At 33.7% G+C, this 21,991-nt stretch overlaps 1 protein-coding gene across 3 annotated transcripts in view; it reads left to right on the top strand.

Moving 5' to 3' along the window:
- The window catches only part of LOC110734176 (paladin-like), a 32,179-nt gene extending 10,597 nt beyond the window's left edge, over positions 1–21,582 (top strand). Inside the window, exons 7-19 of one of the 3 annotated variants that reach the window (XM_021914221.1) lie at positions 3,299–3,425; positions 9,838–9,968; positions 10,061–10,120; positions 11,765–12,000; positions 12,117–12,546; positions 12,966–13,289; positions 13,378–13,977; positions 14,155–14,328; positions 14,529–14,753; positions 14,852–15,135; positions 15,303–15,584; positions 17,794–17,916; positions 21,272–21,582. In XM_021914221.1, coding sequence (XP_021769913.1) covers positions 3,299–3,425; positions 9,838–9,968; positions 10,061–10,120; positions 11,765–12,000; positions 12,117–12,546; positions 12,966–13,289; positions 13,378–13,977; positions 14,155–14,328; positions 14,529–14,753; positions 14,852–15,135; positions 15,303–15,584; positions 17,794–17,916; positions 21,272–21,404 — 3,129 coding nt within the window. In that variant the 3' untranslated portion in view covers positions 21,405–21,582. Of the gene's footprint in view, positions 1–3,298; positions 3,426–9,834; positions 9,969–10,060; positions 10,121–11,764; positions 12,001–12,116; positions 12,547–12,965; positions 13,290–13,377; positions 13,978–14,154; positions 14,329–14,528; positions 14,754–14,851; positions 15,136–15,302; positions 15,585–17,611; positions 17,723–17,793; positions 17,917–21,271 lie in introns of those variants that run through there. The other 2 variants (XM_021914220.1, XM_021914222.1) reach the window with 2 other exon arrangements.
- Positions 21,583–21,991: the final 409 nt, after the last annotated feature.

Below are 21,991 nucleotides of genomic sequence, written 5' to 3'. Positions count from 1 at the left end.
TGTGTGGAGTTTTATCCATATTCATTTATTTTCTCTTTATTCATATCAATTTTCTTAGCCATATCCACTCTTTGCTGGCTGCATGGGTACAACATTACATTAATTAAATATATTCTTGTATATAGAAGACTTCTGCATGAATTATAATGTAGAAAATTATATACACATTTTAGGCTTGAATTGTTAATGTTTTCTAAAATGCTTATTTAAAGCCTAGTTGTGAGAACATATGGTGATATGGGGAATAATTTTCTTTTCCTTCTATTTCAACATCATCTTCTATGTTTGTGTTGTTGAGCGCGAATTTAAGTGTTAGGTAAGGCACGCAGAAGCGAGAGGGGTTCTGCTGCGCCTAGGTGCGCGCCTCTTTGAAGTGAAGCGCAATATATGAACAATTAGAAAAATTTTGGCTGAACACTTTAGCTGTGCCTAACCAAAAAGCTTCGTCCAGACCAAATTAAGTGCCACCTATCGCCTTGCGCCTAGGGTTATTTCAAACACTGTTGATCGAGCAATTTACAAAACTAGGGTTATTTTAAAACGTATTCCCACTTTTGCAACGAAATGAAACTTAATGGCCGAAGTACCACCCACGTAGGATTGGATATGGTTTGTTCATTTTTTTCTTAAGAGCAAAGGCAAAACCTCTACTTGAGATAGCTTATGTAAAATACTCCCTCCGTGATAAAATAAATGTGTCAACTAAAAATAACGGAGTTAGAATTTATTTATTATATTTATAATATGGGGGTGGAAAGTAAAAGAATTTCTATTTAGGAGTGCTATGGGCTTAGCCACTAGTCCATGTAAGAAAACAATGTAACTATTTTGGGGCATAATGATTGTATTTTAAAATCAACTAGCAATGGATTGAGTAGCCCACTAAAGTTCTATGTTAGTTATCATCCATAATCTTCTTCCATGCAGGGCAATTCACATGTGAGTTATTCTTATTACTTCGGACAAGTTAATCGGTTGATAATTTTCCAAAAATCCGCGTGGGCATCTAGAGTGTTGAATTGTTGTAGTTTCGTTTGCTCTTGAAATGAATTAGTCCACTCAAATTCTTGATAAACCTATCTTTTTATGTATTATTCTATTATACCAGTTCATTATATTCTCTCCTTCCCTTTGCTTACTATTAGTCAAAAAAAAAAAAAAAAAAAAATTTTGGATGTAAAAACTTTGAAAAACACATGATACAAGAGCAAGAAATTACTTTCTAACTACTAAAATCTTTCTATATCTTAAATGAAATCTCTTTTTTTTTTTAAAAAATAAAACAATCTTTATAATTATGTAATGGGGATTCATGCCCCTTTTATTTATAAATTTATTTTTTTTAATGCTTTCATTTGTTCCTTTTCTCAGTACCTAATAGGAAGAACAAAAGAATACGGAGGGATCATTACATAGTCAATTAAGAATTCAATTAAATTTGGCTAAATGCCATGTCAACTAAATCAATCAATCAAACCCATAAGTGGGGTAAGCTAGATGAACCAAATTTGATTATTCCGTGTAGTCATCGACAAAAATCTTCCTCCATCCTTTACGATCCAATGCCTCATTCTCATGCAAATCCATATACTTCAAATCCTTCCTAACTCTTTCCGACCAAGTCATTAACGGTCTCCCCCTCCCTTGTTTGACCCCTCCATGGTCCCACTCTTCGTACTGGTGCACCTCGGGTCTCCGTCTTACATGTCCAAACCAACGCAGACGATTTTCCATTAGTTTGTCTGCAATGCTTGCCACACCTATTTTTTTTTGTGAATAACCTCATTTCTGATTCTCTCTTAGAGTGTTCACGCACATCCACCTTAACATAAGGATTTACATTATTCAAACAAACTCCTTTAAGGCTTTAACTATCTTGTATGATTACACTATCATGTGGGGTGTTAGTTCATCTTGTTGTTTTTATGATTACACTATTGCGTGGTCTCTGATGAACATCTTTGACCATGAATAACTCAGGTTGTGTATTAGTGAAATTTGTAAAAAGTTGATATTTGGATTATTTATAATAAGGGGAATTTAATATGATCTCACATGTTAATTTAATTATATTGTATAGCTCATAAAATGTGGTCAAATTTATTTTATTTTGACCACATGAATAGTAAGTGAGTCGAACTTTTAGAAACGGAGGTAGTATATATCAACCTTTTTTAATCGAGTATAAAGATATTAAGGCAAAATTAGCCTTAACATCCTTAACTATAGCATAGGTGACCAGCACCCCGAACTTTAACTAGTAGCTAGCACACTACCAACTATTGATTGGGGAGCAACGTGTGCCATTAAGTACCTTTTAATTACCAAAAATGTCTCATTTTGAGTGCTAAAGATACCCATTAGTGGTGCGCGTTGCACCCCAATCAATAGGTGGTGGTGTGCTAGTCAAAGTTCGGAGTGCTTGGTGCACCCAATCCGAGGCCAATTTTGTAAATATTAGTGGTATTCAATGTGCATTGACATGTGTAAAATTTCAACTTTGTAATTAAAAAAGAACGGAGGAAGTAAGTTTCAATAAGTTTTATCACGGTCTAATAAGTTGATATAAATTACTACCACTACAATTACTACTTTTTTGTAAGTTCTTAACGATTGCCAATATAACCATTGATACTCTAATTATGTATATGTTAAAAATAAAAAAGTTGATATTTCAATAATTCATATTGAGAAAATCTGACAAGAGTTCAAAAGAATCTTTTTGCTTATGTATGAATTAATAACACTCAAATGTAAGTATGTGAATAGTGCCAAAAGTTAAAGTGCCAAGAACAAATCAGAGTTAGTATTAAAACAAAGCAACATAATGGGTTAGTAATTCCCATCATCGTGACAGATTCAACTAAAGCATCAACATGTTTTCGAAATTTACAATGTAGGAGCTATGGATATAAGGATGATAACTTGATAATAATATGCTTGGAGATGGAATCATAGATGATGTTACGAGGAACAACTCAGAGAGAATAGGAAAATAAGTGAAACATAAAAGCATGGGTTTAAATGTGAAGCTGTTAGATTTCAGATTGTACAATGGCATAAAACTAATGAATTGAGAAGAGTAAGGAGATGTCTATACAGGATATTTAATGAAATCTGCCTTTTTGCTGGGTTGGGCTGAGTTAGTTTGTAAACTTGGTGTTTTACTTTCTTTTTTGTAATTTACTTTTAATAGTTATAACTTGTTAATCTGAATAAATTGCATGCTGAAATTTTTATTGTTGCTGTTTCATATAATTTACTTTTGTGTAGTCATTAGTTTGAAATTGCCTTTCAGGTTAATAAAATATCTCAAGTTGACCTTAGTACCGAGGTAATATTTAATTGTCAAATGGGACGTGGGCGAACTACAACAGGGATGGTGATTGCTACCTTAATTTACTTTAACCGAATTGGAGCCTCCGGTAATTGATGCTTCCTTTGACTCATCATGTTTGCTTTACCATATTTTGACATGTTTCAATCCTCTTGACATCAAATTCAAGTTCTAATCTTTAATTTGACATGAACTCAAATTCGTTAGTGGATAGTATCTTTATTGCTGTCTTTTTCCTGGTAAAAAAAAAAAAAGAATAAAGATTTAAATAATTATCGAAATAACTCTGTACGGTTTAAGATCTAGAGAATTTCCCTCATAAATAGATAGATGTGAGTTAAGCCAAGTCATTCTATGAACTTCTTAATGTTAGCTTTTGAATGGTCTACATATAAAGTAACACAGCAAAGTTAGCCTGTCATTGTTTTATCTCATGATGAGGCTACCAATTACCCCTCTCTTTCAAAATAAATCAGTTCCAAAATAAATGTGTCACTTCTATTTTTGTTAACTTTTTACCATTATAATTTTCTTTTAACCATAATTCCCACTTAAAATATTATATTCCATTTTTTTAAGTGAAACATTTTTGCACTATTTACCTAATCCACTTTGACTAATGTTTGTGATTTATTCATAAGAAAAAATATAGTCTTGTGCGTTTTATTGAAATCATCTTAATGAATAGTTTATTAATCTCTGTTTACTTATTGATAATGAAAAATATTATTGGTCAAAGTTTTGCATTAGCGTACATGCTTAGGAGAAATGTTTCACTAATAAAAAGCGAAAGAAGTATCATTTTTTCCTTTCTTATGATCTCCACTTAAATACAGCAGCAACAAAGCCTTAATCTGAAATGATGAGGTCGGCTTATATGAATCATCGTAAGCAAACACCTGCGAAATATTGAACGAAGAAAGAAAAGTGATAAAATAAAAGTGGACAAGATAAGAGAAAAAACATAGTGAGTGAAAAAGATGGCAGTGTAGATATTTACCATAGAGGATAGTCTTTCTGTTTCATAATGATCTTCTCATTGGGAAGAATCTTCTAAATTACACTTAATGTATAAAACATAACATAGTAGTTTTTGATCTTGTTTGATTCTTCTCAATGTTAAGTTTATTAATATTCAATTGTTATACAGTATAATTTATTAATATGCAAATAAAGATATTCATGGTCAAAGTAATGCGTAGGCAAACGTGTACAATCAAAGTGAGAAGATCATTGTGAAACGAAGGGATAAAAGAGATGAAAAGCATGAAAGTAAAACACATAAATAATTTGAGAAAACCTTAACTAAGGAAATAAATAGAGTTTGCAAAACGCAATGATTTTAAGTAAAATAATTAAAGGAAAAAAAGTAAAGATATTAAGTTAACATGTCTTCGGCGTAGATTTTCTCCCTCTACTATTCCTTGTCCAACACCATATTTTCTTCAATCCCCTAAAGACTCGTATCACTCTTAATTATCCTCTTAAGTTTTCTTAGCTCCTCCATATCTCGTCACAATCCCATCACTTTGCCAATTGCCACTAAGTCTTCTTACTCGACTAAACCACGTTAAGAGTTTTCATTGATCTTGTTCTCAATAAATGTTACTTCTACTTCTTCCTAATTATCCCATTCCTCAACCGATCCTTTCTTGTATGGCCACACATAGTACGCTTATACCAATGCTCTAGTGTACTATGTACCATATTTAGGCCTAATTGTCGTGTATTAGAACTTTTCCTTTGATATATGGGTCGCATATACATAAAAGCCTCGTAAGTATCTTCCACTTCGACCAATCCTTTGATTCCATGAGTACCATCCCCATCCAATTCCCCATCCTTTTGAATAATGGATCTAGATATCACAAGAAAGCAGGACCTTTAACAATCATCCCATCTAAGTTGACCACCTTTTTTTAATCTGCTAAACTTACATTCTAAATACTTTGTCTTACTTATGCTCAGCCTAAAGCCTTGAGATTCCAAAGTCCGTCTCCATAATTTTTACTTACTTTTCACAACTTTTTTTGTCTTATTAATCAACACAATATCATCGGCAAATGCAGTGGCGGATCCTGGGTTTTAGTGGGTACAATCTATATTCTAAATAAGTAAATTGATTTATATTAAAAACACGCAGTATAATACGTGCATAATCTCCGTAGCCTAGCGGTCGGAGCTCTAGTTTTTAAATTACTGGTCGCAGGTTTGACCCTGCAGTCCTACACTCCTCGTTTTTTTATTTTTTTTTTACTTTTCTTTTTGACTTTTACTGCCCCAATACCATAATACCTCAATACCAATTACCCAAATCCCAAACTAACCGAAGCAGTAAATGCAACCATTCACCATTTCTCCTACTCACTTTCATATGAAGTGATTTTTGTAGTTTATAATCAAGCAAGTAGTAATTGACCGTTATTTAGTTGAAAAAATATGAACAATAGAATCATGTTACATTAAATTTCACTATTTTAATATATTAAGATAAAAGTAGATCGCTTAGTATATAAGAAAACCGTCGAGTTTCATTTAATTTTAAGATTTTTAGTACAAGAAAACCGTTGAGTTTCATTTAATTTTAAGATTCTTAGAATGAATGGATGATTATGTAATAGATTGTTTTTATAACATGAAAACTTATTGAGTTTCATTATAATTTTTTAACACGTGCGTACCATACTTTTTAGTGATAGTATATATTTTAAATAATGCCTACTTGATTTTACTATACGTGTTCAAGGACTTTAAACCCATAAAAAAGATTTTTGTGGATCTGCCACTGGGCAAACGTCATATGCATTATGGTATATCATCTTGAATTGAATTCGTCGATTGGCTGTGATTATGGCGAAAAGAAAAGGGGAGCCTTGATGTAATCCAATTGTAATAGGTTGTAATGGTTGGACTTGGCCTCGTCGACACGACGACCCGGGTGTAAACGCGAAATCCAAGTCGGACCCTTTGAAAAGAAAGTGGACTAAAGTATAGGGGAGTTAACCCCTAGCTAAGAAATAGAATGTGGGATTCACCAAAACATTAGTTGAAACCTTAGGGGAGTTAACATAAATGGACTCAAACAGGTTACCTCCCATAATTACCTTGTATAACCGGTAAAACTAAGTTTGGTAATTTTCCATATTCATATTCATCTCCTTCAATTCAAATTGTTCACCATTTTCTCTCTCCTTGGCAAGGTAATGCCCTTTTCTCTCTAAAAGTTCAATCATACACATCATTTTTTATTTCACTTTCCCTTTTTATCTCTTTATTTTTCGATCTTTTTTATTTTTTTGGCTGTTGTTGTTGGTTTATGGGTAATTATGTATAAGGGGTTCTTCTTTAATTTGACTCTTTTTGGTTGTTAAATTTCAATTGAATTTGAAATTGTCCTTTTTTTTTTTTTTGTTGGGTATTTTAAGCAAATCTTTAATTGGATTTTTTCTGTTTCGAAAACCTCCCATTTCCTGTAATTAATTTTTGCGGATTCTAAGGTGAAATTTCTAGCATAGTATTTTGATTTTTTTTTTTATTTTTTATTAAATTTTGGAGTTATTTCCCTTAATTCAATATGAACTTTGGGAATTTTATTCATGGAAGGCAACTTCACCAACGTGGTTTAGTGGTGATGACCAGTTGATTCCCTTTCAATTTTATGTATTATATTTTTCAATTTTTTTTTGCTTCTTTTCATTCCAAAGGTTTGCATTTTTATAAAATTATTATTTAATTAATTATTGGCATACAATCTTTGATCAATTAGTTGATAATAATGAATTTCAATTATTTGTTATTGATTCATTTGTATGTTGTTTATTCATTTCTATGATCAACTTAGGGTTTTTTTTTCCTTTTTTTTTTTAAATGCTTTTTTAGCTGAAGAAATAATGAGTGAAGCTGGGAAGTAACGAAATTATGGCTTTTTCTTGTTTTGAGGTGGTTCTGTCACTTAGAAAACAATTTTTATTTTATTTTTTTTTTCTTAAATTGTAGGAAACCGGTTTTAAGAGGTCACCACCGGAAATATTTGTGACCTTAGTAGTACCCTATTTGCTACTTCTCAAACTTCAGTACCTGATTTGCAACTTCTTTGAAAGTTCAGTACCCTCTATTAATGTTTACTCAATAAGGAGTTGTCGGTTTTTTTAATTTGGCATTGGGAATCTGGCAATGGGAGGCTGGGTTCTTCAATATTTCTCCATTTTCAATTGTGCACGTTTACATTTTTTTTTAAGTGGGTGGGGATATTTGGACAAAGAAACACAAATATTTATGTGGGGTGGGGGTAGGTGGAGGACCTCACGTTATTCTCTTCACTTAATTTAAATTTGATGTAAACATTTAATGACTTTCTTTGACCTTTTCTACTTTATTTACTATTTGACTTAAATACTTGACAACTTAAATTCTCTTTTAAAAAAATTAAAAATAAGCAATTTAACTACAGATTCTTAAGTCTGCTTTTACACATTACTGAGTCCATGCGTTCAGATCCAAAGTTTGGACTCTTTAAAAACGTGTCCCCGTATCCTTAATTTTATAATTTCTCGAGTCCGACACTTAGACCCATACCCAAATCCCACACTCGCACCTAGGCAATAAGGACTCCTCTGGTTGCTCGGTCATGCTAACTCCATCATACGTGTCCTTAATGTTTTCAATAATTATTTGCGACATGCCTTTCTGTATAATAGACCTTTTTCAAATCAGCACCACCATATGTAAATCTTTCTTCATCTCTTTGTTTGATCACTCGTTCCCATAGTTTCATAGTATTACTTAGTTGTTTGATTACTTGACCCAGTCTTGGACGTTGCATTTGTTCTCTAAATTTTATTGAAAAATGTTGTTAACTATTCAATTCTTGTTTTTCTTTTAAACATCTCCAAACTTAATAGGAAAGGCTCAACCTTTTTTTATTGATCCAATCTTTTTCAATGCCATTTTGAATTCTTCACATAAACACCTAAGTAACCATATTGTAAGGGATATATATATCCCCTAACATCTTGGATATTCATTAAAGTACTCCGGTAAGACCTCCATCTGTCCTTTATATCCTAGTCTCTAACAAAAAATTTTAGGTCGACATCCTTGAACTTTTCAATTTCATGCGTCTTCATATCTCTCATGTGAGCATGTCTATAAATGCCTTTTTCCCTTTCTTTCGTATCCTAACTTGCTTAAGGGTCTCTATTTACCTTCACTTTTGCATCTAGTAGAACCTTCTTTGCTTCCCTTCTAGCTTTTTTTTTTTTTTTTTTAATACCTTTCATAATTCTCGTATATATATATATATATATATATATATATATATATATATATATATATATATATATAAGATCCTCACATTCTCTCTTTCATGGTCCTCATTGTCCATTTACTAGAATAAAGAAATCACGCATACCCCACCTGTACAATATAATTTTATTACAAATAAACTTTCCTAAACACAGTGGAGCAATGTTTCGTAAATCAGTGATGAACTACTCATTTAGTTTATAACACTAAGTCTGTTTTTTGCTAGCTTTTTCCTAGGGGCTACAAGGTAATCGACTCTCTTACTTGATGAGCGGCTCCTTACAGCGGCTTGCAATGGGAAAAAAAAAAAAAATCCCTTCTAAAAAATAATTTTCTCAGTTGGGGTGGGACCTTTTCATTTACTGTTGCCAAGCAAAGAAATAGGTTAAGGGAGAGATATTGTCTTCCAAATGTCATTATTAAAGCATAAGACATGGTATTAGCTGTGTAATGCTAAGAGGAAGGCAATCAGAATATGCAATGCAGTGGACAAGGGGAGCTTCCAGACTGTTGTGTGTTGGTGCATTTTATCTTTAACAAAATGTCGCACCAAGCTTAACAAGAACTAAAGTTCAAGAAATTGCACTTACTCCTGCAGCAACATCGCCATATCATGTGCATAGTCCAGCGGCTTATGACCCATCACACATAGACCCACCCGGATTCTTTAGGTCCCTAGTACCATATTGGTATCGATCCTATCAGACCCAACTCGATAATTTCTCTGTTTCTTTTATTTGCAACATTTTGACTTTCATATTTTGTCAATGCACTACTTTGTTCATTAATTTCTTTGATCATGTATTAATTTATAAAAAGTTTATATTTTGAAGATACATACTTTGGGGTTAATCTAACAATCTGTTACAAATTAACATTTACCATTATATATTAGTGTTAAAATAGGGTTAATAGGGTGTATGGATTTGTGAACACTTCAAAACATTGCTATATTAAGACAATGGAGGAAGTATTAACCTATCTGACATTGAGTACAACCAAATTTGACTGAGCACAAATCCAACTCAATCTTGAATCATATATCTAGATACTGTTCTGAAACCAAACCAATTACTAAGGAATTATCTGTCCTTACTTAGCTGATGTCAGACATGGCTTTCTTAAGTGTGTGTTCACAATTATGAATACAATTTTGTAACTAAAATTTTCGGGTTTTGACCTTTTGTGTTCAGCAGGCATTCCTAGGAGCAACTCAATTGGAAGAGTCTCTGATCTGAGCTGTAATGCTGACAATTTGCTTAGTTCGGAGGAGGCAATCCGCAGGGGAGAGTACACTGTCATTAGAAGTCTGATTCGTGTTTTAGAGGTACTGCCATATTTGATTCTATACGTCATTAATATTCTTCAGGTTTCTCCGTACTGACTCTTGGTCATCTTATTATTAAATGGTGTACTCAGGGTGGTGTCGAAGGAAAAAGGCAGGTGGATAAAGTGATTGATAAGTGTGCTTCTATGCAGGTATTGTTCGAAACTGCTTTAAATCTTGTCATTTGATTAAATTACTATCTTTAGAGCTTGTGCCTAGTATTCCTCCAAGTACTGGTTGTTGCATTGAATAATGTCCATTGAACAATTCAGGCTTGATTGTTGTTTTTTAAATCACTTGAAAGATAAACTGATAATGTCGAAGTTTAGTCATCCAAATCATTTTATAGCTGTATGAAAGTGGAAATATTCCATACATAGTCGGAAACCACAATTGTTGATGTTACATCAATAAGGTACCGCTTTTGCAACTCTGGAACCGTAATTATGGCCGATACGCAAATCTTTTCTTTTGCTACAAATTTAGATATCTTCTTCCAATATGTTTATAGATCAAACTAGATTTTTTTCCCCCTTAGCTCATTAAGTATTTAGCTGGAGAAGATAAACGTCCTCCGTTCCACAAATATTGCAACAATTACCATTTTAGGAAGTTTCACAAATATTGCAATATTTCCCTATTTGCACATGTTTTCTCTCTTTCTCCCTCCTCATCACATGGGTCCCTATCTTTATTCCCCTCTCTCTCCTCTTCTTAAAATCCGTGTCTTACCCCCATGTTGCAATATTTTGGGAACGGAGGAAGTATATAATTAAGACATCAAGGGAGTGTTAGCCATATATAAAAAAGGGATGGACCATCAACAGCTCAATTCTCGCTTGTAAGGGTTGCTTCACTTGCTTGTGCTCACTTGGTTGGTTATGAATAACTTATCAATGTCCTCACATCTACAAATCATGCTTGATTTTTTCGACATAACCAAGATAAAGCTAGTTTTGCTAGTATCAATAGAGGATCTATAACATGGTAGTTGTACATTTGTACAAGGTATCAAGAGATTACATGGTAATTGTGCCTTTGTACAAGGATGATTCGTGTAATCTCTGATTACTGATTACATCTATACACCTATACTACATCAAAGAAAGTGAAAAATGAGATTCAGAAGAGGTGAAGTTTTGTTCTAAACTGCATGTTGCTTCCATATGTTGCACCGAGTGCCATGTTACGCAAGGGAACCAACTTTGACACCTCTGGGCAACACACCTATCTCCATTTCTCTTTTCCAAGTCTTCAGTAGTCAATCAGCTAGTACTTTGCTGAATCCAAACATTAAGTTCTAGATGAAGCTCATTGAGGTGATCAACAGGTCACAACTCTGTTATAGAAACTTTGCGCCTAGATTATTTATTTATTTTTTATTTATTTTTATTTATTTTTTAATAAAAACTATGCTTCTTTGAGCAGAATTTTTATTAATGAGTTTCCAAACATACTTGGGATATTTCTATTCAGAACTGCGGCTTATATTTCATGGCTTGGAGAAATCCCGTAATTTGATTGCTTGTTTATTAAAGCTTGTTCCTTCCAGGATTGGGAGTATAGTCTGCACTAGGAAGTAAATAACTATATGGAATTTGGAGAAAAACTTCTCTAATACTCTTATTGATTCAGTTGTTTTTGTTATACTGATAGCGTTAGACCGTAAGATTTTTTTTTTTCTGAGCTGCCTTATATGTATGGATACACTGCTTGTTGCCATGTCCTTGTATAATGCTATGTTATTTCTAAAAAAAAGGTTCTAACCTAAGACGCTTGATTATGACATTATGCAGAATTTACGAGAAGCTATTGCTACATACCGTAGCAGTATTTTACACCAACCAGATGAGATGAAGCGAGAGGCTTCACTATCTTTTTTTGTGGAGTACCTGGAGAGATATTATTTTCTGATTTGTTTTGCTGTATATCTTCACACCGAGGGAGCAGCTTTGACTCCCTGTTCATCAGTTCTGTGTAGTTTTGCTGATTGGATGAGAGCACGACCGGAACTCTATAGCATACTGCGTAGGTACTTATAGTAATGAAAACATAAAAAAATAAATTATGCATGATATTCATACATTGTTTACATGTTTCGATTCTCTCTTGTTGTATTGTGCTCCTTCTAACAAACCTTATATATAGGCTATTAAGGAGAGATCCAATGGGCGCGCTAGGCTACCGCAATGCAGAGAAATCACTTACTAAGACAGCTGAATCTACAAATGGACGTCCTTATGAAATGAGTGTTGTTACTGCACTGAGGAATGGAGCCGTGTTGGGCAGTCAAACTGTCTTGAAGAGTGATCATTGCCCTGGTTGTCAAAATTTGAGCTTGCCAGAGAGGATAGAAGGTGCCCCAAATTTCAGAGAGGTTATGGGATTTTCAGTTTATGGCGTGGCTAATCCAACAATTGATGGCATTCGGTCGGTTATTCAGCGCATTGCTAGTCTGAGAGCTGCCCGTCCAGTATGTTGGCACAACATGAGAGAGGAACCTGTAATTTACATTAATGGAAAGCCATTTGTGCTTCGTGAAGTTGAAAGACCTTATAAGAACATGATGGAGTACACTGTACGTGCATAAAGCTTTCTGCAAATTTTTGCTTTTAAGTATATGCCCATCTGCTGCTTCACATCTTTGGAGATATTAATAAACTTAACATGAAAATAACTAGATACGGATGAGAAGCCAATGTGGATTGGAAAGCAATCCATAGTTCTTTTTTTTTTTTTTTTTTTTTTCCATATATTCTCAACAGATGTATTGCTGCAACTTTTTGAATTGTTATATTTTAAAAAAGAAGTATCTAATTTCATCACTGAAGGTTCACATTTGGGGTACACCTGCAAGTTAGTGCTGAAACCTGCTTTTACTAAATTAAATATACTAAGGCTGGATTAGTCTAGTCATACCTGTGTAGTATCTGGTCCCGTCATGTCGTTTTGTTAATCATAATTGTGATACCAATTATCTTTCATATTTTGGCTTAGGGAATTGATTGTGAGAGAGTAGAAAGAATGGAAGCTCGACTAAAGGAAGATATTCTGCGTGAATCTGAGCGCTTCGGAGGAGCTATTATGGTTATCCATGAAACAGATGATGGTCAAATATTTGATGCCTGGGAACATGTCAATTGTGACTCAATTCAGACACCACATGAAGTTTTCAGCTGCCTAGAAGCTGAAGGGTATCCAATTATGTATGCACGTGTACCTATAACTGATGGAAAGGCTCCAAAAAGTTCTGATTTTGATACACTAGCAAAAAATGTTGCCTCAGCTTCAAAGGACACTGCTTTTGTTTTTAATTGTCAGGTAAAATGTTTAAATTGTTGATGCAAGCTGTCATTTACAATGTAGTGGATTGTTAAAGTGGTTGAATGGCTTTCTGATGTTTGTGCAGATGGGCAGGGGAAGGACAACAACTGGTACTGTTATAGCCTGCCTTCTCAAACTAAGAATAGAGTATGGTAAACCTATAAGAATTCTCCGTGAGGAGTATATTGGGGAAGTGGATGATTATTCTTCGTGTGGTGAAGAAACTATGGATGATTTAGCTGCATCTAGCTCAAGTATCATTGATCATGGTACAGCTAGAAAGCCACCTCGGACTTTTGGCATTAATGATATTTTGTTACTGTGGAAGATAACAAGATTATTTGATAACGGAGTTGAATGTCGGGAGGCATTAGATGCTGTTATTGATAGATGTTCGGCTTTGCAGAATATACGTGATGCTGTCCTACGATACCGGGAATTATTTAATCAACAGCGTGTTGAGCCCCGGGTGAGAAGGGTTGCCTTAAATCGTGGCGCTGAGTACCTGGAGCGCTACTTCCGTTTGATTGCTTTTTCTGCATATCTTGGAAGTGAAGCGTTTGATGGGTTTTGTGGCCAAGGAGAATCCAAGACAACTTTTAAGAGTTGGTTACAAAAAAGACCTGAAGTCCAAGCGATGAAATGGAGCATAAGATTGAGGCCAGGGCGATTCTTTACTGTTCCAGTAATATTTCTTTTTCTTGTTATGAAGTATAATAATTTCTTAGAGATGGAAATAAATGAATACTAAAAATAACTTGTGTTATTTTTTTTTATATATATCAATAAGCTGTCAAGAATGTATGTTGTCCATTTCTTCCTTATTTTGGGTATGCCAATAGTTTGTCCTTTTCTGATGTAGGAAGATCTGCGATCTCCCTATGAAACTCAGCATGGAGATGCAGTAATGGAAGCGGTTATTAAGGCTCGAAATGGCTCTGTTCTAGGGAGGGGTTCTATACTTAAAATGTACTTCTTTCCTGGTCAGAGAACATCTAGTAACATACAAATACATGGGGCACCTCACGTTTACAAGGTATGCTGGTTTGCTATCTTTTCTTTCTATATACCTATTCTTTGTTTGTTTGTTTATATGCGTTATTTATTTATTTATTTATATTTTTTTAACAAAAACTTTGTTAGAAAATTTAACTATTTAGGAGTGATAGGAATTGTACAGGGTGAAAGCAAGAAATGACTTGAAATCAACTCATGTATCAATTTTCACTTTCTTAGGTGGATGGATACCCTGTCTATAGCATGGCCACTCCGACTATCACTGGTGCGAAAGAGATGTTATCTTTCTTGGCTGCTAATGGATCTGTAGATGGCAGAAATAAGTTAGTAATAACTGATTTGAGAGAGGAAGCTGTGGTTTACATTAATGGGTCACCTTTTGTTCTCCGTGAACTGAACAAAGCAGTTGATACTCTGAAACATGTGGGGATTACTGGTCCAGTGGTTTGTTCTTACTACCTTAAATATCATTAACAACAGATGAAGCCATAAGGAAAAGAAAATTTAAACTTATAGCTCTCCCTCTTCTGTTAAATTTGAAGGTGGAACATATGGAGGCACGTCTAAAAGAAGATATAATATCAGAGGTTGCTCGGACTGGTGGACGAATGCTTTTGCATCGAGAAGAATACAGTCCAACACTAAATCAGTCTAGTATTGTTGGATACTGGGAGAATATTTTCACAGAAGATGTCAAGACTCCCGCTGAAGTTTATGCTGCTCTGAGGGATGAAGGCTATGATATAGCCTACAGGAGAATACCTTTAACAAGAGAGAGAGAAGCTTTGTCATCTGATGTTGATGCAATACTGTGCTGTAAAGATGAGTAAGTAACCAGTTCTGTTGTTTATCTTGTTGTCACAAATGTTAGCAATAGAGTCAAGCGCTTATTGGACATTGTACATTATTGGGCGATATAGCTGATATGATACCTTTATTTCTTAAAAACTTATTTAGTTCTAGATGCTAAAGTAGAAAGCATTTAATTTGCAGGTCTGCTGGATCCTATTTATTTGTGTCACATACAGGATTTGGAGGAGTGGCTTATGCAATGGCAATCATATGTGTAAGACTACAAGCTGAGGGAAATGTGCACCATAATGTGCCCTCATTCGATGTCACACTGCCTCCGCAATCTGTACCCGATGTCCTATCATGTTGGGCTTCTGATGAAGCAGCACTCAAACTGGGTGATTATCGGGATATTCTCAGCCTAACAAGAGTTCTCGCTCAAGGGCCAAGGAGCAAGGCAGATGTCGACAATATCATAGAAAGGTAAGAATCTATTTAAGTGAGTGTAGATGGAGCTTTATTATGCATGGAAACTCTCTTGGAGTTTACATTTCTCATTTTGGAAATTTGGACTTTAAATATTTCCTGGGGAAACCCTCTGTTTTAAATAACCACCTCATGGATATTTAAGTAAAAAAAAATGATATTTTACTTTTCATCGTTTCAATTAAGTCAAAACTATAATAGTTTCTTTACCTATTAATTATGCTCATCAAACACAAGAATTTTATTATTCTTACCAATATGATTGGTTTACTGTTCAAAATTTTGCGTTTTCTTTTTCCTAGTTTCAATTTCTGTGTTCATAGGTTACTGCTGCACTTTTAACCGGATGTCTTTCCTTTTTTTTTTTTTAATGATCTTCTTACATAATTCTTAGAGAGTGTTGCAGTTTCTGCGTTAACCGTCTTTTGTACATGGGTCAGGGCCACACATTGTATGTGTCATATTGCTACTAGTCTTGTATCCTCATCCCACCTCCAAGATTAAATCTAATGACAAAAGAAAGAGAAAGGAAATCTCAAGATCAAAGCCATTGGAAGCGTTATAAATTAATAATGATTCCTGCTAGAGACGTATGCTTGTTGATTCAGCTAACAAAGTGTATCATCTTCTCTTCACCTACCCCAAAGGCCCTAGACAGCAAGAAATCTCTGAAGCCTCTCCAATATCCTAAGTTCCTAACTACACTTACCAAAAATTAAAAAGAGAAACTACAGCTGAACCTTAGAAAGATAAGTGTGAATAATATGACCTCTTGCCCCCTCCCTTGTAAAATAGGCCGAAATTGTGCTTTATTGTCTATCTAGCTTCCTACACCCTTGGCAAAACTACTGCACTTCAATCAACAAGAAACCTAGCAACCCCTAACTTTACTTAGATAGAGAAGCACAATCAATTTTACTAAGAGTTTATCTTTTTCATGGCTACCAGATTGTGGGGATGAAATGGACTTGTTTTCCGTGTGTCATGGTGATTTCGAAGGGGTTTGTAGGTATTACTTTGGATGATTTGGTTAGTAAATGGAGAGACATGCTAGAATTTTATAACTAATTTTTTAGTCACAAATCCTTTGGACTTTAGTCCATTTGTATTACATTTTAAAATGGTCTTGAAACTAAGGCAGCCAGGTTGATTATTGAAACTCCAACCATGCCATAATAGTTTTGACACCAATCATGCCACATTCATAGCCTCATAGGTGATATGATGTGTATTTTTCAATTATTTTTAAATTGAAATGGTACATATGGTAGAAGATGGTGGGTTTTTTTTTATTTATTGAAAAAATGTACTTCAGTACTTCCTCCTCCATTCTAAGTTCTACTCGTTTTCCGTTTACATTCAATTTGCTAAGTTCAACTCACTTTTACTTTATTCCTCTTATGACAACTTTTTTTTTTAATTTTTCATCATATACAACTCCACTTTGCGAGGCCCAAATTTATCTAGTGAAACCCATACTCTTTATCTCTCTCCTCTTTAATGCAAAAGTACCCACATGCATGGTCCCCTTTTCCTATTTTTCTAGTTTTGCATAGCTACAAGAAAATGGACGGAGTAGATGATAGGTAATTGTAGTTTATAACTTTAGGGTAGATGAAATTAGCTTGGGACAAATGGGATGAGTCAATAATATGAATCACATAAATTTAATAGAAATTTGATTGGAAATAAGTTTGGCTTTTTTTTAGGACAATATGATATTTGCAATGTTTGATGACATTTCATACTACAGTCTTGCTCTCTTCACCTAAATTTACATTTACGGATAAAAAATTAATTTACTTTTACTGATATAAATTATTTTTGCTGATTTAACTTAATTGAATTACTTAATACAATAAACTCTCACTTATTTATTGATTTTTACTGATTCAAAATTCTATTTACTGATTAAAATTGAATTTTACTTAATAATGTATTTGTTAAGTTGTTGAGGGCAGACCGATTGCATTATTGCCATTTGAGGTGTTTGATACCTAACTTATGGGTTTGCCAATTTTCAGAGATATATTTGTTGTCTTGGCTTAATTAATATTTTGCTCCAATCTCCCCCTCCCTTCCATGCCCTTGGAATTCTGGTTATCATGTGCACTGTAAGAAACTTATTAAGCCATTAAGTTATTGAAATGCCATTGTTTTTACTTGATTTGTCATGTTAAAAGTTTTGTTTGCTCTATCTTTAAAGATGTGCCGGGGCAGGACATATACGTGATGATATTGTTTACTACACTAAGGAACTGAAGCAAGTCTGTGATGGCAATGAGGAGCATCAGGCATACCTAATTGACATGGGTGTAAAGGCATTAAGGTTTGTCAAATCGCTTTATAACACTTCAGTTTTGTGTGTGTGTGTGTGTGTGTGTGTTTTAAAACAAAGACCTTTATTAGGATGTCTACAAGACTACAAGGGAAATTGAATCAATAAGCCTTGTCCCTTAACCCTCTAGGTGTTATACTATTATTATACTCTTGGTGGAAGAAGAGCAATGTGAAGGTAAACTATAGGAGTGAATAAATAATATGCTACGTCTGTTTCAGAATAATTAACACAATTTGACTCTTTGCACTATTCGCATTCTTACTTTAAACATATTTTGTTACTAATATATGATAAAACAAATTTTACCATATAAATGTTGTTAAGTTAGTGTCAATGTATATTAAGCTATCGATTCTTTTTTTTTTTTACTTATTATAATACCTTCGTATATTTAGGGATATTGATGGTCAAATTTTTGTGCTGGCAAGTGTGCCCGATCTACTGTGTCAATAATTTAGTCACAGATTCAGTATCAAAAATTGGGTTTTTATTGTGTTATTTATTGATCCATTGAGAAACAAATTAATACGTTATCTAGTTTAGCTCTACTTCAATGATAAACAACATTCTCTGACTAGACATTGTTGGTATTCACTTCGCACAATTTTTTTATTTATTTTTTAATTTTTATTAGAATCAAATCATTTTTAAAATACAAAGTTTGATCGGTTTTACCGAGAAGGTCTACGGTTCGAGTCCATATAGCCCTGCGCATGTAAACGAGGTGCTCTACCTAGCTGAGCTATAGCCCTTGTGTTTATGCTCCATATTTTAGTATGTAGATAATTTCTTTTCAAGAGAAATATTCTACGATATACCATCATAGCTCTTTGATCCGTTTGATTTCATATAATATAATACTTCGTATATTCCCCACTTATGAGATTAAGGTTTTGATTGATTGATTGATATAACACTTTGAATATGAACTGCTGAAAATTGAGTACAAAGAGGACACGCTGTCCTTATGAATCAGCAATATAAATTACAGATTATGCCAGTTTCTTCTCTCCATTTGAAAGATTGCTCCCTTAACTAGCTGTTCATCTTACAGATACAATCTCCACTGTTCATTTAATGACTTTGTTTTTTCATCCAATCTCTACTTTGTGTTCATGCATGGCTGATTTTTCAGAAAGTGTTAAGAAAATTGCAATTTGAACAGTTTTGCTTTAAGAACAAACTAAGCACTCTTCCATAATCTTGCTCCCATTTTTCTTCTGTAATTTTGATATTCCCTCGTGATATCTTTATTCTTTTTTTTTGGTCTAAATTTCTTAATAATATTAAATTTCTAATTTTTTTTTTTTTTATATATAAAATGACATGAAGGGTCCAAACTAAACCCATCTTTTTTTCGAATATTCGTATCATTCGTCTCAAGTCTCAACTTTGTGAATGTTTTTCCAAAATGCTCTCATTGCCTACATTAACTTGTTAAGCAACTTAAAGTGCCATGTGGCACATCCTCATTAGTCCTCTCTTCTTTTCTTAAAAATTTCAAAAGTACTCCATTTTTTCTCTCTTCTCACTCTGGTGAATCACTCCTCACCTGGCCTGTCTTCAGGCCCCCTCTCCCTTCCCCGCCACTATTATGACCACTAATTGACGGTGAAACTCCAATCCCTTTGCCCGACTGTCCTGCACCCCTTACTTCTACCTGCAGTCTTCTTGGAGTTCCCATAACCATCACCGTCAACACCAGACACCAAAAAAAAAAAAAAAAACCTAAAAAATCTGCCCAGAACAGAGGATTTTTTTCAATGACGTTACATATCTAGTCTTACAAGAAGAATTGACTCACTCACTCACCTGTAACACTTTGATAAGAATAAATAGATGTCAACCATAAGCCCATATTGGCATTAGAGGCAATAGCAGTGGAAACATCAAATTCGGCTATTGAAGACATTTACCCAGCATCAACTAGCAACCAAAGTCTCTTAAATCTTGTTTGTGGTTTTTTACGTTTTATATGATGGGATACCATGATGTGGTTGGATCAATATTAATCCACCTTTGCATCAAAAATTAATTCCACTTCATAATACTATCACATGCCTCTCAAAATCAAGACTTGTTATTTTTTAACAGAGCATGAATGTAGGAGGCGTATTTATGTGCAAGTGGCTGATGATGGGAATTTGTTTAGGGTTGTCTATGTGCTTCCGGAGGGGTAAGGGGGAGAAGAGAGAGTGGGATGGGGTAGAGGATGGTGTTAATGCTGTGAGCTTGTGGTCTATGAAGAAAAAGGTAATAGAGGAATTGATTATGGAAAAAATATAAAAGGGAGCCAGCCGATTACATGATGCCACATGATTATGTTGATCTTATTAAAGGAAGGCCCCACTGGATTTGGGACACTTGGGACTTTTCCTATTAATCAAAAGCTAGGGCTATTTAAAGGAGGTTAAGCATAGTTTGGGATCTTGTCAATTTGTCCTTGCAAACAAAGATGATTAAAGGTTACTTAATGAGATGGTGATAGTTGGGATTGCATCATTGATGAATGTTTAATGATAAAAATTTGAGACGTATGTGGCTCATGACATGGAGAAATTTGCAGTAAGATGGGGCACAAATATGGACATTTAGTTGTCTTGTACTTTGCTCCAATATTAGCATATAGGTTGTACGAAAAATCCGAGATATAATGCTCTTCATGTTCCTTATACCAGCCATGTCTGCTATAATGTGACTCGTTTCCCTTGGTAAAAGTCTAATTAATTTTCTGCTATTTATCTTTGTAAATTTGGATTCCTCCATTGGATCATGCTTCTATAATTTCTTCTATCGTTTCCTTTGATCTGTTTCTATTATGCTTTTATATAATATATATATATATATATATATATATATATATATATATATATATATATATATATATATATATATATATATATATATATATGTTCTAAATCCGGTGAGAATATATATTTTTCAGTAATCATGTCGAGGACGATTTTATTTTTTTCCATTTTTTTTTGTTTACTTTATTTTAATTCACTTGAATAATTTGTGTTTTTCAAGCTTTACTTATTTCATTTGTTAATGTTTTCTCAAACCTTTATGTTTTTCCTCTCTTTTTATATCCCCTTACCGCTCTTATTAAACTCTTGTAAAACTGAAACTGTTTTTCACTCTATACCCTTTTTTTAACTTTTATTTTATTCAATCAATTATTTTGCTATCTTTTACTTTTTCGGATGGTTTCTTATGACGATTCATTTTAGCCAATTTCAAATCATTTTGGGACTAAGACTTTGTTGTTGCTGCTGCTGCTGCTACACTACAAGATCTTTCTCTTATAACTTCAGAATAATTTTCCTAATTCAATTTGCAGGAGGTATTTTTTTCTGATAACATTCAGGTCGTACCTTTATTGTGTTAATGGAGCTGAGACTACATTCTCGAGTTGGATGGATTCTCGACCTGAACTGGGCTATCTATGTGATCACCTTAGAATTGATAAATAATTTCAAAACAATAACAATATTCTTTTATATAAAGTTATTTCCTCCATGTGAATAGATTGTACAAAGTTATTTTGTCATGTATTTCTTGCATTTATTTGCCGGAAAAATTTACATTGGTCTTGTTGACAAGGTTACGATCCAATCTAATAAAAATGTAATGTTCTTTTTTCGGATGTCATTATATTTGTACTTTGTACGTACTAATTCCGTTTCATATTATTTGTAATTTTGGAGGATGCATTGAATTCTAGGTAAAATTTGTTTTTATGTGTAAAAAGAGAAATAGTGATGCATGTATTTAATTTTTTTTATTTTTATTTTTTGTCCATCTAATCTCTAAAACTTAAATTTTCTAATCTAAGCCGTTGAATAATCCCATGACTGTAAAGTCACGTTTTCTCAATATTCAAAACAACAAAAGATTATCATCCCCTTAAAATTGAGGCCCTAATTCGAAATCTCAACTATGCGACCATATATTTGTAAGCTCGTAAAATATTAATATCTTATGAAAGTATCTTATACTTAAACGATATGAAACCCCATCTTCTTAGAATACAAAATAACTAAAGTTCATTTTCCCCTTA

The sequence above is a fragment of the Chenopodium quinoa genome, unplaced genomic scaffold (genome assembly GCF_001683475.1).
Source record: "Chenopodium quinoa cultivar QQ74 unplaced genomic scaffold, ASM168347v1, whole genome shotgun sequence".
Taxonomy (NCBI): Eukaryota; Viridiplantae; Streptophyta; class Magnoliopsida; order Caryophyllales; family Amaranthaceae; genus Chenopodium; species Chenopodium quinoa.
This window is presented reverse-complemented; position numbering and strand designations above follow the sequence as displayed.